This window comes from Podarcis gaigeae (genome assembly GCF_964106915.1).
Source record: "Podarcis gaigeae genome assembly, chromosome: 6".
Taxonomy (NCBI): Eukaryota; Metazoa; Chordata; class Lepidosauria; order Squamata; family Lacertidae; genus Podarcis; species Podarcis gaigeae.
This window is the reverse complement of record NC_139682.1, coordinates 53,020,229-53,038,517: the sequence shown is the minus strand read 5'-3', so window position 1 is coordinate 53,038,517 and position 18,289 is coordinate 53,020,229. Positions and strand designations below refer to the sequence as shown.

General features: G+C 42.7%; 1 protein-coding gene across 2 annotated transcripts; it reads left to right on the top strand.

The window, feature by feature from the left end:
• The first annotated feature begins 3,803 nt into the window (after positions 1-3,803).
• On the top strand, positions 3,804-17,195 carry TMEM275 (transmembrane protein 275). 2 transcript variants are annotated; one of them, XM_083745269.1, is made up of 2 exons: positions 3,804-4,483; positions 15,294-17,195. In XM_083745269.1, exon 2 carries the CDS (start codon positions 15,373-15,375, stop codon positions 15,919-15,921), a length of 549 nt encoding a protein of 182 aa, XP_083601395.1. In that variant the 5' UTR covers positions 3,804-4,483; positions 15,294-15,372; the 3' UTR covers positions 15,922-17,195. The 2 variants fall into 2 exon arrangements, with proteins under 2 accessions (XP_083601395.1, XP_083601396.1); XM_083745270.1 differs by lacking the exon at positions 3,804-4,483 and adding an exon at positions 14,044-14,098.
• The last annotated feature ends 1,094 nt before the right edge of the window (positions 17,196-18,289 follow it).

The window sequence follows — 18,289 nt, the reverse complement described above, 5'->3', positions numbered from 1 at the left end:
CAGTTATTTGAATAACAAAAGGATTTGGACAATGTCCCAAATAACTGGATTTTCAAATACATGAGAATCCCATAGAGCTATAGTTGCATTGGCACACACTTCATAGCCACAATTGAATAATTCGGACTTTCAGGTGAAAATGATGTTGTATAAGGAGTCTGTTCTTTAATTCTGCACCTACCTGGGGGGTTAAGTCTAATTGAAACCAAGGGGAAATATTACTGAGTAGACATGCATAGCATTGTGTTGCGAGTTTAATTGATGATAGATTATACAATTCAGCATTTATTGTTACGTAACTCACATCTTGGCCAAAGAGAACTTGCTGCAAGACAGACCCAAAAAAGAAAATAACAGAACACCTCTAGTCATCACATACAGCTCCCAAGTTAAAACAGTACAACGCATCATCAGAGATCTACAACCTCTCCTGGACAATGACAGTTCTCTTTCTCAAGCTCTGGGAGGAAGACCTTTCATTGCCTACAGACAGCCACCCAATCTTAAACAACTCCTAACCCACAATAATACTACAACCAGACTTAACACGGACACTGGCACCAGAGCCTGCAATAAACCTAGATGCCAACTTTGCTGCCACATACACCCGGACAGCACCATTACTGGCCCCAACAACATCACACATACCATCTCAGGACTATTTAATTGCTCATCGTCTAACATTGTGTATGCCATCAAATGCCAACAGTGTCCTTCAGCTCTCTATATTGGACAAACAGGCCAAACCTTACGCCAAAGAATAAACGGACATAAATCTGACATCAGGAATCACAGGACAGAGAAACCAGTGGGAGAACACTTCAGTCTCCCAGGACATTCTATACAAGATCTCAAAGTAGCTGTTCTACTACAAAGGATTTTCAGAAATAGACTGGAAAGAGAAGCTGCTGAATTGCAACTTATTACCAAACTTAAAACCATGGAGAGACCTGATCTGAACAAAGACATTGGATTCTTATCTCATTATACATGACAAAGCCATTTTTCACCTTCTCATCCCTTGCTTTTTCCTGTAAGACCTATTGCAGTCGTTAAGAGTCGTCAACAGGCTCATCACAGCTATCTGCCAATCACCCATTCCCACCACCCTTCTGAGTAATACCCCTCCCCACCTTCTCACTATATAAAAGGGTCTGGTGACTTCTGTTTCAGTGTATCTGAAGAAGTGTGCATGCACACGAAAGCTCATACCAAGAACTAACTTAGTTGGTCTTTAAGGTGCTACTGGAATGAATTTTTTTATTTTGTTTTGACTATGGCAGACCAACACGGCTACCTATCTGTAATCACATCTTGGCTGTGAGTTCTGGAAGACCCGTTCCCTGCCTTGAAGACTTTCCCCCACCTGGCCTGGAAGGGCCCAGTTGCAAAAGCTGAGGCTGCTGAAAAGGCCAGAGACCACCTTGACTAGCTCTTGGCTGCAGACCCAGGTCACTGAGCCTGAATTTCCACAGCCACCACCTGCCATGAACCACCATTGGTAGGATTGGCAGCAACAGCAGCAGTGAAAGTGGACTAGCTAGTGAAAGTGCCACATTTCCCAACCAACAATATATTGCAGTGTTAGTGCTTTGAAAAAGTGATGGTTGTGAAACAGAGAGGAAAACCTGATGCGACATTAAATGTGTCCTTGCGTTTAAGGTGCAGGGTTTATAAAACGCAAATTACATCAGCAGTGAAGGGAGTGCTGATTATTAACAGGATCAATGAAGATTTGCCCTTATGTAAATAAGAGGAGGATTGCATTAGGATTATATTCCCTTTCCATGCCTGCTATAGTTATCACCCCCTCCCAAGATGATGCACATTAGATGCAATTGGGTCCTGAGTGCTTTCCCACCCCCCTTCAAGGATCATATCTGGATCCTGTGGAACAACTGTGCCTTTTATTTGGTTTTGTTTTATTATCTGGAAAGTATATACCTCAATATAGTTGCCTTAAACCAAGTCATCAACTTCAGATAAGTTAATTTGAAGCTTGCAATCTTTTACTGCACTCCATATTGGTTCCCTGTCAGTTGCAAATCCATTTTGAGTGCTAATTTCCTTCGTCAGAAGCTTGCTGTTTATTTAATTCCTTTGTCAAACATGGATTTGCTTCATGCAGATCCATAAAATTAATAGATTAAACACATGCACCTTTACTTCATGTTTATAGTTTTCTGTTTTTTATTCCAAATTATCTATTGCTTCCTCTACAGTAATCTAAATATATTCAGTTAGCGTGAATTAATCCGCAATGTTACTCTGCAGGGCGAATGAATCCCAGGATGTTTTAGGCACATCTCCTAATTCACAGTCTTAAGTCACCCACAGGTCTTGCCGTAAATTCAAAGCTTGACGTAGATTCTGCTGTCACTCACCTTTGTCAACCAGATAATGACAGCCCTGCTGCTCACATTATTGCTTATATCACTATAAAAGAGAGTTCCTTCCAAAATCCTTTCTGTACGTATGAAAAGGGACAAAGCATCACTGGATTTCTCAGCTTGCTACAAGGGCTAAACACTATGGTTGTTGATGGGGGCTAAACATCCATTTGCCTCTTGTAGCATCTCAGACATGCTGTGTGAAAGGTGGGGAGGGTGCAGTAGGACTAAAAGATCTCTAAGATCTGCTTTGGTCCTCTGGTCCTCTGATTCTACTCACATGCAGCAAAACAATGTGGTAAAAGTGAGAACTCTGAGGTTGTAGAGTGGATGGAATTCAATTCTAGGCTGAATGCTATCATATATTTTTTTAAAAAAAAAAAACCACACACACAACAGTTCTCTCAGACTGCAAATAGAAAACAGCACACGGGGGTGTAGACTCGGCTAAAACCTTTGTCCCTGAGGTGCTAGATTTCTGGAGTTTGTTTTTAACATTTTCGAGTTTGTATTGGGAGGTTTTTAATGTTTGAGGGTTTTATTATGTTTTTATATGTATTGTAAGCAGCCCAGAGTGGCTGGGGAAATCCAGCCAGATGGGTTGGGTATAAATACAACAACAACACTATGGAGATTTTAATTGGAGGGGGGTCATTTAAAAATGGTAGCCCTTTCTTACACTCTGAAGTGGTCCCTACTCCACCCTATGAGTTCCGAATTCCACCCCCTCATTCTGCTTATAGGTCCAGGCCTGACCAATTTGCACCACCAATCAGACCTAAGCAGATCCCATAAGCATCCTAAAGAGAAGGAGGGGCATTGCAGCTGATAACCTTGCCAATGCCATCCTCTAATGCCTTTTACGCAGTTTTTCCTAGACAATGCAAGGGTTTGTCTGAATGTCTACACGTGCCTTCTGCTGATATCTCATTGTTGTCCTTCCACTTTGATGTCTCCAGCTTTAGAAGGATCCCCGAAGCCTTTGAAAGGGAAGGGGAGGAGGGGGGGGATGTCTTCAATCAACGCCTTCTTGTTCCCATTCTCGCTTCTGTTGCTTGAATGCAGAATGAAGGAAGCCACAGTGCGATGTTGTTTTGGGTGTAGGTGGGATTTAATGGTCTGCGAATATACTTTTTTTTAAAAAAAAAAAGTCAAGGAACAAAGGCACGAGGAAGGGGCAGATGGCAAGCAATAAAACTCATTCCCCTTCATTAGAGATGCAAGTTTGTGCAGCTGCATTTTTCAAACTTATCTCCTGCTGTTTGAAGGGTCGTGGGTCTCCCGGTAGTTGCTGCCTTATTAGAAAATTTCACTAGGCAGAAAAGGAGCGGCGGGGAGAGAAGTTAGGCTGATTGGGGTGGGGGTGGGGGGCTAGAAAAAAGAAGAAGAATCAGAGCCACACTGCCCCTGGCGTTGATAGTCCAGAAGGCAGCTAAATTGGGAGCAGTTGCTATTTTCAGCACCAAAGCTGTGAACAGCGTCAGGGAGAGCATGGAAGGGAGTCCTAGCCGAGGCTGGGTTGTTGCAAGAGGCTGTCGACCAGCTCGAAATAGGAGCGGAGAGATGTAGTGGTTGTGACATCCTCCTGGCAGCGAAGCCATCCAGACCCGGCTTCCTGCATCGCTGGACTTGGCGACCAGCCGATCTCCCTGCTGTGTGCGTGGATGCAGCGGTCGGGGGAAGAGGGCAAACATGCGGCACGTGAATCTTTCTCTCCATAGGAAAAAGCATAACATCCCCCCGGGAGGCGGCTCCCCAAAGCAAGGCTTTCTACGCAAGCTCCGATCAAAACCACTTGAGGCTCCAGAAGATCCGTGCAGCCGGCTCCAAGAATACCCTCCTCCTAGGGAGCCTAAGACCTCAAGGATGCCTCAGCTCCGTCTAAGTTTCTCACGGTTGTGATGTCCCGGTGGAGTTCACCCATCACGGAGGACCTTCCATGTTTCTGGGTCTTGTGAATCGCCTTTCGTCTAAGCTTCCCTGAACCCGTTCCCCCCTCCCTCTGAGCTTTTCCTAAAGATTAAATGGAAAAAGAAAACTGTCTAAGGACGCAGAGCTTCTCTTGCGCTCTTCATAGTGCGATTCAAGTCCAGGTAATTTTTTCCCCATTATAATAAACCTATTTTAATTTTTTTAATGGCATTTTCATACTCTAAATAATGAAATTCATATCACTTAAGAAATAGTCAGTCCCAAATACCACTTATTTGGGAGAAAAACTAGCTTGATTCACATCTACCATGGAAGAGTTTTGAAATGGTGTTTGAGGACAGAGGCTTCCATTCAGTTCTCTGCCGAGCGCTTGGTAGCCTTTATATATAGACAGTGCTGATCATAATAAAGAAGGGGAGGGGGAAACTAATCAGCCAATTATCTGAAAATACAATGTGTTTGCTTTACATCTGATGTCTCAGCACCAGCAGTCCCAATCCACAGGTTGAAAGGTCGCTGAAAACCAGTTGATATTCTTCCCATTTAGACTAAAATGGAAGAGGTGTCCCTTAGATACGCAACTTCCTAACTGCTTGTTGCTGTCTATTAATTCAACCCATTTCCTGCAAGCTGGAGAGCATTTGAAAAATTCCATAATTTGAGCCTCCTTTTGTGGAGTTATAACAGGGAATGATTGCTTGCTGCTTGAGCTTTTCTTTTGAATGTCTATGTAATATTTTTCAGTTCTTGGGTGAGCCTCTATTTTTCTATTTCCATTACAAAATACCACACTTATTCAATTTGCAGGTTTTCTTAAAATATATGTCTGAGAAATACACTCAGAAAGAAAGTAGACACCTCTCACGCCTAAAACACTTCAGCAATGTCTCTCTATAAAATGTGTACATCAGTTTTCTATTGATCTAAGGACTGCCACCCCCCTCTTCACCTTGAGGGTAAACTTGTAATTCATTAAACTGGAGATTTCAGCTAATTGATTTACCAGTAACGGAACCCACTTATAGTGGACCATCCTATGCTTAGAAGTTATTATATGAGATTTTGGTTACGGGATGGAATCACTCTAACCATGCACAGGATTCTATAAACTGACAAATCAATATGTACCCCAGGTCCTGCTCTAAACCTCAGTCAAGTGAATGAAAATTGGAGGATAGAATCAATGTACTGGATGTGGCCATTCAAAGTTTCTTTAATTGAGCAGTTTTAAGTTGTTTAATTTAAACCCTTTAAGGTTGCCATTCTAAGGTTGGTCTCCTCCAACCTATATATATATATATGTCTATATATGTCTATATATATATATATATGTCTTCCCATTGTTCACAAAGGGAGAGCCAAAATTGGGATGGCATCCTTGCCAGCTTCTGGGGCTGGTGTAATTTTCACTCTGGTTTGGGGACATGCTGGGGGGCGGGTGGACTGGAAAGCCTTCTGGTGCATCACTAGCATGTTCTGTTCTTGGCTCTACCAAAGTCAGATTTCCAGTTTTGGTAGGACAGAGGCTGTGCACAGTTCTGCAGCAGGGATTAGGTGACATCTAACATTAGATCTCCCACCCTGAGGTCAGAGATCACTGCCAGGGGCCAGTAAGTGTCGGTGCAGTATATGTTCAAAATGTCCAATACGTAGATGTTTGGACTGTTATTCATAAGTTCAGATAAGGCGTGAAGGGATTCCTTATTTCAGGCGAAGTTCTTTCAGCATTCACTGAGTTGGCTGGTCTTTCAAGTTTGATAGAGTGCTGCACAAGTACTCTCATAGCATACTGTCAACATAGAATACCTGTGCTCAGAGATCTGCATTGGTTGCCAATTTGCTACCAGGCCAGGTTCATGGTGTCATTATTAGTATATAAAGCCCTTAACAACTTGGGACCACTTTACTTACCCAAGTAGGCCTTACCCCATATATGACAATTTGACCTCTTTTATTGGCAGAAGTGGCACTACTACAGGTGCCACATAATACTTGTTCTGCATTTGTAAGTACCTGATATTTCAGTGTGGTAGCCCCTACACTTTGGAACTCCCTGGCTATTGAGATCAGGCAGGTGCCTTCACGGTATTCTACTCAGCACCTGCTAAAAACATTCTTGTCTAGACAAGACTCCCCAGGTGCTCAGAAATTAGATGTGAATTTTAATCTTTTTTGTATTTAAACTTTTTGTATATTTTAAAATATTGTACTTTTTCTTGATTTTCTTTTTTTATCTTTTCGTAAACCACTTTGAGGGTTTTTGGTTTTTTTACAATCAAGCAGTATATAAAATTTTATAAAATAAATAAAATATGCCATTCCAGTGCTTTATCTGACTCTAAAGATTGCTAGTTAAAGTCAACAGCAGCCAAAGCCATGAACACTCTGTGGTATTCTGTGAACTATTTAAAGTTTTCACTCTCCCTGCATAAATAGTTCCCCTCTATGAACTGATGCAGGACAGTTCCACACAGAAAATTGAAATGTACTCTGAAGTACACATGTTGCAACTCTTTATCGGGGCCATGCTTTCAGGCCACATCACACATGCTACATCTCCTAAATTGATTCAAGATCGAGACTCCAACCCTTCTGCTCACCATATGGAGCTTGTGCCAATTGCTCTTCTGATGGTATATGTCAAGAGTTCTATATCATCAGCTCAGGGGCTAGGTCAATTTATCTGTGACACAGATACAGATTAAGCCTTTCTGATTTCACACAAGATTCCCCAAATGTCAGTCTGTAGCATATCAGCAGCCATTAGATTCTAGAAACACTGATTGACAATGAATCTGGAGAAGTAGCAGTGTGATCCCATGTATGTCTACTCAGAAGTAAGATTCATGGACCTCAATGAAACTTACTCTCAGGAAAGTATATCTGGTCTCTCTGATTTAAATGAAGTTGATTTTCTGGTTGCACCTTTAAACTTTGTGACATGGAATAAGATTAAGTGAAAAAGATATTAAAGGCAGCTAGCAGTTTTATTTCTAGGCAGTTACAGCTGAAGTATAGGTGCAAAGTATCTCCCTGGGAAGGAAAATGGAATGATAAATCTTTATGGAAGTTATTATTATTTTAATTTATTTTAATTCCAAAGATTTCCATACCACCTCTCAATTAATAGAATTTCTCAGTCCAGTTTACAACAACAGAATGAAATAACAACTGAAACTTTGTGCATGGAAAAAGAAACAGCAATGCTATCCATTAAAAAGCTGGGGGAAATGAAAATGCACATAAAACAAAACAGCACAGGTTATGTTACTCTGGTTTCTCTTTGGATTGTATAACAGCACAGGCATCAGGTCAGCCTCCCATGGGAACAAACTGCACAAGCAGGGTGCCACCACTGTGAAGGCCCTGCCTCCAATCACCATGCACATCACCTCATAGAGCAGGAGCCTCCAGAGAAGGGCCTCTAAACCAGATATAAATGCAGAGGTAGCTAACCTACCATTCCCATCATCCCTGCCCATTGGCAATGTTGACTAGGGCTGATGGTCACACCTAGAAGACAACAAGTTGACCACCCCTGTCTTAACATATGGGCAGGTTGATGTGGCAGAAGGTGAAGATTGTACCCTTTTATGTAAACTGCCTCAAGCCCATGTGGAGTTGATGGGATAACATATATTGGATGATACCATTTTAAGAACTTCAGACTTGTCTTGCTCGATCAGTCCAAAAGTATCTCTATTCTGGCAACAGTAGCCAGTCAGATTCCATTTAGGGCTTACAAGCAAAGCAATAGCCTTACTCTGATGCTTGTCCATAATGGCTGTTATTCAGGTATCTACAGCTTCTGAACATAGAGAGGTCCTATGCAGGGATTATTCCCGCCCCACCACACCCACATTTGCTTCAGGTTGCATGTGGTTACTCTTCAGGAGATACTTCTATGTCCAAATATCTTACTGGTTCTATAACCAGAGGCTGGAATCCTTTACTCAACTATGTGGCAAAATCCTACTGAACACAGTGGGAATTACCTCTGAGTAGACATGTCTACGATTGCATTGTGACTCTTTTAATATACAAATAAATGTGTGAAATGCATGCTAAAGGCACAAATCCCTCCTTTCTCAAAAAGATGGCTTTTTCACTTTCTTGCTATCATGACAGTAAGATTGAAAAGACGCAGTGCTAATTATTCTTCAGCAAGATTTGTTCTCCTGTATGTTTGTCAGTACTAGACCTCATAATATCTGGGGCAGAAATTGAGCCAATGTGGGTGGCTCCTTTCCAATCCCTCAGGTAAGGGGGATGATTTTTGAAATAAGTCACATATTCCAATGTGTGATTCAAAATGAGAAAAACACATGAAATGCTTTGAAGCAGGAATTGCTAGCAACAAGAAGACATTTCTGCATTGCAGAAATCAAAGTCATTTGAACACCCACACCACATACATACCAGGCTTTTTGATCGGGGCATCTGATCAGCTGCTGAGGAACTTGAGCAGGAGAATGCCATGGCGTTCATTTTCTACTTGAGGGCTTCACATAACTTCTGATTGCCTCTATGGGAAATAGTGAAGGGCCATGGCTCAGTGGTAGGGCATCTGCCTTGGATACAGGTCTTAGGTTCAGTCCCTGGCATATTCAGGGTGCCAGGAGACCCTTATCTGAAACCCTGGAGAGCTTCTTATAGTCAGTATAAGACAATACAGAACTAGATGAACCATTTGTCGGACTCAGTAGAAAGCAGCTTTCTATGTTCCTATGTAAATGGGATGCTGGACTTTGGTCCGTTGGTGTGATCCAGCATGGCTAATTTTTAAGTGAGGTCCTGAGTATGTACAGCTGTATGTTCATGTGCTCCTCCTTTCATACAGTGTGTCAGATATGCAGGTTACCAGTGGAATCAGGGGAGGAACCAGAATGGGCAGTCTCATTCCACCCTTCACATGTTTAGTCTCCTGTTAACTGTTTGTAAAGGACTTATGATGCAGAGTCTCTCTCTCTCTCTCTCTCTCTCTCTCTCTCTCTCTGTGTGTGTGTGTGTGTGTGTGCATGTGTAGTTCTGTATTTGCAAGGGCCTCACTCTGGTGTAGCATCTTTTGTGCACACAAAGACATATTGTAAGCTGTGTGGTGTACCTGCCAGTGGGGACTGAGCCACCCAGCGCTGAAACTGGAGTGACACCATAACATTCGTTCCCAAGTGTACCGCTTTGCTCCTGCTCTGTTCCAATAAATGACAGCCATTTGTTGACATGGGAGAAGGTGGAAGTGTGTATTTCAGGGCACCAGTTGGGTGAGGAGGGAGCTAAACCAGCCAACTGATTCTAGTGATCCCAGACAGTGAGAATCAAGCCTTTTGCTATCTTCTTAACCTCGACTCTGGGTCATGCTTGAGTGTGATAGAATAGGGAAGATTGTTGGGAAATGATGTCATGTTTGCCCTTGAAAAAGCAATTAGTGTTCCAGAGAAGCTAACCTAACTGAAACCTGATATGAACTCTGGCAAGCTGCTGACAGATAGTTCTCTCCTAAGCTGTGCATATATTCAGAACTTACCATATGCGACGTACTGTACTAAATCCAAATACTTCATTGAGGTAGAATAAACCACCCTTGAATTCTATGGCGTGAATATATTATGGAAATTAGTGCTTAATGACAACTTTTATTTTACTTCTCCTGGTCACAGGAAAAGGCAACATGCAGTGAAATTCATTGATATCCATCTCTATATTTCTGATTTTTAATGAATTGGTTGTGGATTTGGAATACAATGGAGATAATTGTGCAGGGAAAAATATTCTATATGAAAATTGATTTATTGGAAAATGAGTGATGTTTATTTCTAATTGGAATGACAAATCTAGGGAAGGCTGAATTCATTTTTTTTGTTAGTTAAAGGAATCAATGCACAGATTACCGTATGTACCTGTCGCTTCCTTCCTTTTCCTCTTTTGTACTATGCTATGATGCACAATAAAAATTAAGAATAGGGGGAAAAAAGATGTTGAGATTCCCAGACCACCTGAGAAGTCCACTGTGAGGGAAGCTGGTACAGAACGGGCAGGATTGTGCCAATGACTTACAAGTAGCTACCACCACTCACTCTATCCAACCTAATTCCTGGTGAGTGAAACACCCAAGACCTCCATTTTATTTAGCCTACTTTTAGCAAGCTCTGTCTATCCTGACTGCAGCCAGGCATAACTCAAATCATGGCTCTCTTTAGCCAAGTACGGACATGAGCAATATGACAGAAACTTTGAGCCATGCAAAATATCCAGTCATCTTCAGAATCCAATACAAAAGATGTATTGGGGGACGGGGAATCTTTTTCAGCCCAAGGGCTACATTTCCTTCTATGCAACTTCCTGAGGGCTACATGCCAGTGGAAGGAGGGAACAGAGGCAAGAGGGGGGAGAGCACATTTCAGCCAGACACAGGGTGTGGCTTGGGAGAGTTCTGAGGGTCAGGTAAAGAGGCCTTAGAAGGCTGTATTCAGCACCCAGGCCCAACCCTGATTTACTACTACTACTACTACTACTACTACTACTACTACTACTACTAGTAATAATACTATTTATACCCCACCACCCATCTGGCTGGGTTCCCTAGCCACTCTGGACAGCTCCCCACAGAACACTAAAAACAGAATAAAACTTCAAACATAAAAACTTCCCTAAACAGGGCTGCCTTCAGATGTCATCTAAAAGTCAGATAGTTGTTTATTTCCTTGACATCTGATGGGAGGGCATTCCATAGAGTGGGTGCCACTACTGAGAAGGCCCTCTGCCTGATTTAAGACAGTGAAGCTGGATAAATTAGAAGTAGCATAAACAACAGTTTTAACCATGAGGCTACTAAGGCCTTAGGCCCTCAGTTTTCCAGCTCAGGCACTAGGGAGCAGGGGGCGGGGTCCAGTGACAGATCTGGGGGTCTCAAATTTCAGTGATGCCAAAATTTGGTGCCTCTCAGCCTCTTATGCTCCATTGTAAATCACAGTTGCAATGCCCCTGAGGCTCTGCACCCAGTGCAATCAAAACAGCCACACTCTCTTAAATCTGCCTGTGGAAGACTCATGTATTTATGCCATCTTAAGCCACTTGGAGGAATGACCCCCTTTTCTCTCACTAGAGTCCAGGTTAGGTGGGGAAAGGGATTGACAGGTGGAATGACGTACTCCATTCACAGCTGTCAAAGGGAGTTTGAGGTAAACATCACAGAAGCAGGTAATTCTTCTGAAGATGAGAGATTTGTGCTTCTCCAATGCAGGAAGGTATGAGGGGGAGGTGAGACAGCTCTGCGGGACAGACACACTTCTTAATTTTGCTAATTTTTACTTGGCATGGTCATGAGAAAACATTTAGTAAGAGTTCAGAGTACATAAACATTTTGTGTTTGTGTAGGTAGGTAATGTTCTTGATGAACAGTACAGTTATTCATCTCACCACAGTTTCTTGTTATTAATTCGGTTACTCACACCCAAGCTTTGCATTACTAAATTCTCTCAGTTGGGGAATTTTAAACTCAAATAAACATTTATGGGTGGCTAGGGCCCCCTCCTTTATATGTAAAACCACAGACTATTTAGGGTCCAGTCAAGCTGCTAGTATAAATTCTATCCTGTTTTGCATAGAGTTTATGGCAGGTAGTACTTTAGATCTCATATACTTGGCGTGGGGGGAGTTATCAAGCAAATTCTCCTAACTTGAATTTGATGTCATAAATAAATGGGCACTGGCCATCTTTTCCATTGTGCACTGAGAGTCTGGAGTGACGTTCTGGATGCAGGTATGTGAGGTGTGGAAAGATATCTTATTATCCAGCCACAGGGGGCTGCTCTCCAAGGTTCTAGTTGGGCTCATCCACACCATCAGCTACTGGATCCTTGAAAACTAGGCACCCCAGAGGACTGGATGTGAGACCTTCTGCTTGCACAGGTTATGGTCCCCACCCCAATTTTTCCCATGCTGCTCTTTCTCCTAGGGATCTGAGCATGCATGGTCCTTTCAACACTTTCTTTATCTACACAACAACCCTGTGAAGCAGATTAGGCTGAAATACAGTGGGTGTTTCCAGGTAGGGGTAGGTTGTTGCGACGGATCGTGCAGATTCAGTTTTTCTGTGTCTGTGATTGGCATGTTAGCCAAGAAAGATCACGCTCCATATTTCATAGAATATAGAACTGTAGAACTATGCCCTTAGGTTCACAAACATGTTAGACCCAGTTCCTAATGAACATAACTTTATGTATGGTTTATGTATGGTTTGGATATCTGTGAAAATTCCTCTCCCCACCAAACAAATAATTCTATATGGTTGAAAAGATGACCCAGTATCTATATTTTATGCAAATACCTTGAGCAATGTGAATCTTGAGAAGATAATTCAAGGTATCACTGATCAATGCTGCTGATTGAGTATCCTATATAATGTCTTCCAGAAGAGCATTGTTCTTCCTAACACAAATCAATCGATCATGCTTCTTTAATGAAGTGACTGTGGCTTTATTGGATGGTAGTGACAAGAAATGGGAAGTAATGGCACAAATGAATTGAGTAAGGATATTGATTGGATTTGACCACTGAGGAGAGGTATACTTAAAGTGAAGGAAAATTATTTTATTCCATGTGAACACGGGACTTTACTTTTGGGATGGTACATACCACCCAACCACTAGGTAGTGCTACCTATTTTGACTTTTGTGTACCTAATGTGCTAAGATTAATATCCAGCTTTGCTAATGTACCAAAACTATCTGATTCCTTTCTTTTTTTTACTTCTGTGCTCTGCTTCACAATGAACCTGAATGTTTCCCTTTGAGCTGAAGACTGCTCCTAGTAACAACTGGATTCTATATTTTCAGCAGCAACAACAAAATTGGGGCTCTCCCATGATAGCTTCTTCATTCTAAATCTTCATTCCAAGTGTGGGGACCACATTTTGGCCCCAGACATGAGGCTCCCTAGCTCTTCGACTCTCTTCCTGAATGACTAGGTTATAACCAAAAACTGTTTTAGAAGGAGGCTTCCTTTCCCCTCCCTTGGCTGGGGACAATGCCGCCTCGGGTGGGGTGAGATCTGAGTAAGAGCGTGTCAGAGAGCTGAGTTTTGGACTCTGGAAAGCTAGCAACATTTCTGGGAGCAGGCTGGCAGTCTCCCTGGAAAACTATTATGTGGAAGCCATGGATTTGGGCTATGTGTTAGAGTGGTTTAAGCACTGCCTCTGCATAGGTTGTAAGCAAACACAATTTTGTTTAAAAGGCCAATACCAGTGACCTCCTTCCAGGGAGATGAAACCTGGGGAAGGCCTGCACCCCCTCTCACTGCTTGGAGAATTGGGCTGTGCCTGGCAACAGTAATCAACACACAAAGATTGTTTTAATCCACAAATCTATCAGAAATTTAATTTGAGAATTTACTATCTAAAACTTACATACGCTGGAAACTTCTTATAAAACAGGAAAATGAAATCAGTGGTGCTTTGATGCTTTTAATACCCCATCTCTTCTCCCCTTAGACTTCAGTATTAGCCTTGCTCATGATTTTTCAACACACACACACACACACACACACACACACACACACACACACACACTGCTGCAGCATTTTCTTTAAAGAATCAATGGCCTTGTAGAACAGGAAAAGGGATGGGAGAATGCACTGCCTCTCTGATGAGAAAAAGAGCAGGAAGCTTCAAGGCTGCCTCTTCTGGCTTTAAAAAGCTGAGACAGTTATTGGGGACACAAGAACAAACTGCTGTAGGCTTAGGATGAAGAGTGTGTGGGTTATGGCTAAAGGAAGTTAAAGTAAGTATTTTTTTTCCCTTTCTTTATTTTCTGTGTTTGCCTGGGCCACCCAAAACATGAGTTTTCTGGGCAGCTCACAAGAGAGAGAGAGAGAGAGAGAGAGAGAGAGAGAGAGAGAGAGAGAGAAAGCAACAGGAAAAATGAAATGCAATATCAAAATACAAAAATGTAATATCATAAAACAATAAATTGCTGCATGCTCCCCCTCCTCTTTCCCCAGCAGATGTAAGGCAGATGGCACTGCAGATATACAATACATAACAGATCAGGCATTGTGAACCAAGATTCTAAGATCACAAGCTAGGATCAGGCTACTGTACACGTTACATTAGCTATGCACCTGTGTCTTTATGTGCAGGGGCTCTTAGTGTGGAGCCCTAATCTTGATAAAAATAGCCAGGAGGTTAGGAGGACTTTAACCCTTTGCCCCCTGCTGTGTTCCTACTCCAAATTAGGGCCTATAAAATACAACGTCTCTCTGCATTTTCTCCACACTATGCATAATGTTATGTTCCTCTCTATACATCTTGCATAAGTTGATATGCATTACTCACCTTTTTCTGAACTAAAAAGACCAAACGTTGCAGTGTTTCCTCATAGGAGAGTTGTTTTAGCTTCATGATGGTTTTGTTGCCTTCTACCGAACCTTTTCCAGCTCTGTAACTATCTTCCCGAGTTGTGTCAACCAGAATGGCAGTATTCCAAGTGTGGTTGTGTTTCAGGTCGACTCATGCAGGAATCGAAGGATCACAGGGTCGGAAGGGTCATCTAGTCCAACCTCCTGCAGTGCAAGAGGAGGAGAGCTTTCTTGGCTGCTCACCCTGAGGCAAGTGCACTTGGCTCCAACCAATGTGCAAACCAGAGATGGGTCCAGGTTTCTGTGTTTCCTCAGACATGGCACCAATTAGCTGACCCGGAAGAGGTGGGACATGCATACTGAGAATTCTCTTATGCCGCATCTGATCTTCACTGTGCACAATGGAAATGCTATCATTTCCCTGGGCCCTCTGTGACCAAATGGCCAACCCTGCCACCCTCTGGAGTTGCCCATGGTGCAAATGGCAACTTGCAGAGGCAAACAAATGGGGTTTAAACATTGTTACCGGGGTTTGAATCTTTGCACATCATGCAAACAGAAAGTCTGAATGAATCAACATGTTTATTCCACTCCTTTCTGCCTTTTCTTGTTTTTCAGGCTTTTGGAGCAGCGATTGACCATCTTGTGGGCACCATGTTTGTTCAGTGAAATCCAAGGTCCCTCCTGAGACACTAACATGTTCAGCGACAAGAACAGCACTCCTTTGTCCCAGAAGCCAAGCAAGAAGAAAACAAGGCCGCAGGGTCTCCCTTCCCCAGCTCTTTGCTGCGCCTGTGGACTGTGCATCATGCTTGCAGGCATTAACATCACCCTGGTGGGAGCGTTTGCTTTTGGGACATTCTTGCCTGTCAACAACCCTCCCATTGTCATCGGTCCCATCCTTTTGGTTGTGGCATTCACTTTCTTTGGGGCATGCTGCATCTGCAGCCGGAGACCTCCTGCTCACGGTGCAAGGAAATGCAAACCGGGGGCCAATATTGGGCTCATCAAACCTGGGAGCACAGCTTTTGAAATTGAAACCAGCGAGCACACAGTTCAAGACACCACGGCCGTACAACTGAGCCCAACCAATTCCCCCATGTCCTCCAAAAGGTCTACCCCTGTTCACGAGAATTCAAAGACCTGCAAACTTTTTACAATGGATAGCAATGGGCCGGCGGCCAAATACATAGCAGGTGGAGAATCCATACAACTGAATTTGCCCAGAGACATGGGCATGTCATAAAGCCAAACTGGAGAATATTTATGAGTAGCTGGGCAGCAGGCACTTCAGCATGTGACCAGATGGTTAGATGAGCTCGCAGCACACCAAGCATCTGGGATCCAATTTAGTGTTGGCCGACACGTGCATCAGAATATGTTGAGAAATTTAAGGGAAAGGCATAATAAAGTAGCAATTACTTAGAAATCAATGCACAGCTGAAGTGGGAAGTGCCAGGCACTTGTGTGGAAGGACTGGATTTTGAGCAATGAAATTAAAGTGAAAGATGGCACATATGAATCAGCAGGGCACAGCTACTGAAAACAGCACAGCCTCTGGATCTCATTCATTATTTTAATGGGTTTATAAATGATAATATGGTGGTCAGAGTCTGATGATACAAGAACAGTGGGAAATTTATAGATTCTGGTTATTTTTTTATAAGGAATGTGGACCGTAATGAACATTGAACAAGGAAAAGAAAATTGGCACTCAGATTTAATGAGGTTGATTTGTTTTCTTATTCTGAGGTCAGTGCTTCTTGAGTGCAATTTAAAATCCATCTGGCCTCTTGTTTTGCCCTGCCTTCATACTTTCCTCCTTTTCACTGCTTGCTGCAAAAGTCACTGGAAGTTCCACACATAAACATCGCCTTGCTTGACCTCCCTCCATCCTCTGGTTTTCAGATTCATGTTTTGGTTGTGCCACTGGCAGCAGGCTCGGCTGCGTTGGGTTGGGTTTCAGATGGTCCTACAGAGGATGTGCAAGGTAGCAATGGGCAGTGTTGCAAGGTTACAGAGAAAACAGGAGGAGAAATCATGGAAAGACTTTATATAACAGGAAATGGGACAAAACAACATTTTATAACTAGCTTGCAACCAGCAGGCTAGTCTGAACATCCATCCATTTGGGAGGAAAATGGCTTGACCTCTGAAACATTTGACCTCTGAAACGTGGATATGTATAATAAGGAGACATGTGCAGAAATATATGGTGACAAACATTAGTGCACATAATGGAAATTTTGATCTCTTTACATCTTAAGAAGAGTCTTAAATTTGGGGAAAATAATCACTCAAAGCCCTTCTTATGCAACTGCTCTATGATATTCGTTGTGAACAAGTGAATGAACATGTTCTCTTCTGCTTGTATCAAAATACCAGACAACACAGTGATTTCAGGGTTAGATGGTCCTTTTTCCTGAGGTCATTAGAATTGACGATGCTTCAGAGAAATATGTTGTGTGTTGGTTGTCCAAACAATGGCCTCAATCTAACTCAGAAATATTCATATTTTTTTAAACTAATGTATGCACATTAAGGAAGATATCGGGCTACAAACCATTATAACCTGGGATTATGCCTTTCTTCTGTGTGCAGTGACTGAATGAAGGGGAAAGCAATGTGAAGGGAAAGTCAGAGGGGAGTAAGAATTGCTGGGAGACAATAATGGTGAAAGAGACAGATGCAGGAGGAGCTGGCAAGGGGTGGGGTGGCACCATAGACCTGTATTGGGATGGAGCAGGGTTGGGGCAAGGCACCAGCGAGGTTGAGGCAGGTGCATCAGAAAGAGCACTGGATTGGCTCCACCAGTGCATCTGCGCCACCTGACTTTGCTGCCACCCTACATCACTCCATCCCAGTATGTAGTAGTGAGAGTGCTGCTGGGAGACTATGTTCACAGCACCACCCCTTCCTTACCAACCACTCTAACAAAGAAGAGAATAAATTAGTGCAGAAGTGCAGAAAAGAAGATCTAAGGGAATGCTCCTATGCTCCCTAGAGTTGGTCTATTTGACGCCCTCCAATTTGGGTTCAGTGAATAAAATAAGGCACATCCTCCACATCGTCTGTGCTGACTCTGTTGTACATCTGTCAGAAAGGTAGGCTTGCCCCACAGTAATCCTATGTGTTTCTTCTCAGAAGTGCCACTAAGTTCAGTGGGTTGTATCTGACTTATCCTCATAGTAGACCCACCGAAATCGAAGGAGAAGTTAGTCTGTCCAACTTCAGTCCGTTGATTTTAATGGGTCTGCATATCAATGATGTCAGTGAGTCTGTGTTCAATGAGTATGACTTAGGTGGATACAACCCACAAGGTCTTACACCCTAGTAAATAGGTTCATTTTCTGCACTGTTGATAGTTATCATTTATTTGTTTACCGTGCATATTTGTGTTATAAAAGGGATATTTCTCAAGGGTCCACCAGTTGCTTACCACCTCTTACCTCAAACTGAAAAGGTATGTTTTACAAAAGAAAGAAATTCTGAGGCAATCCTTCTGTCTCTCACCCGTAACCTGTTAAGGAAGGTGACATGTAAACCAAAAAGTGCAGCAAACTACATAAGCACCAATCTTCCTGAAACTGATAGTGGAAGTTCCTCAAGAGAAG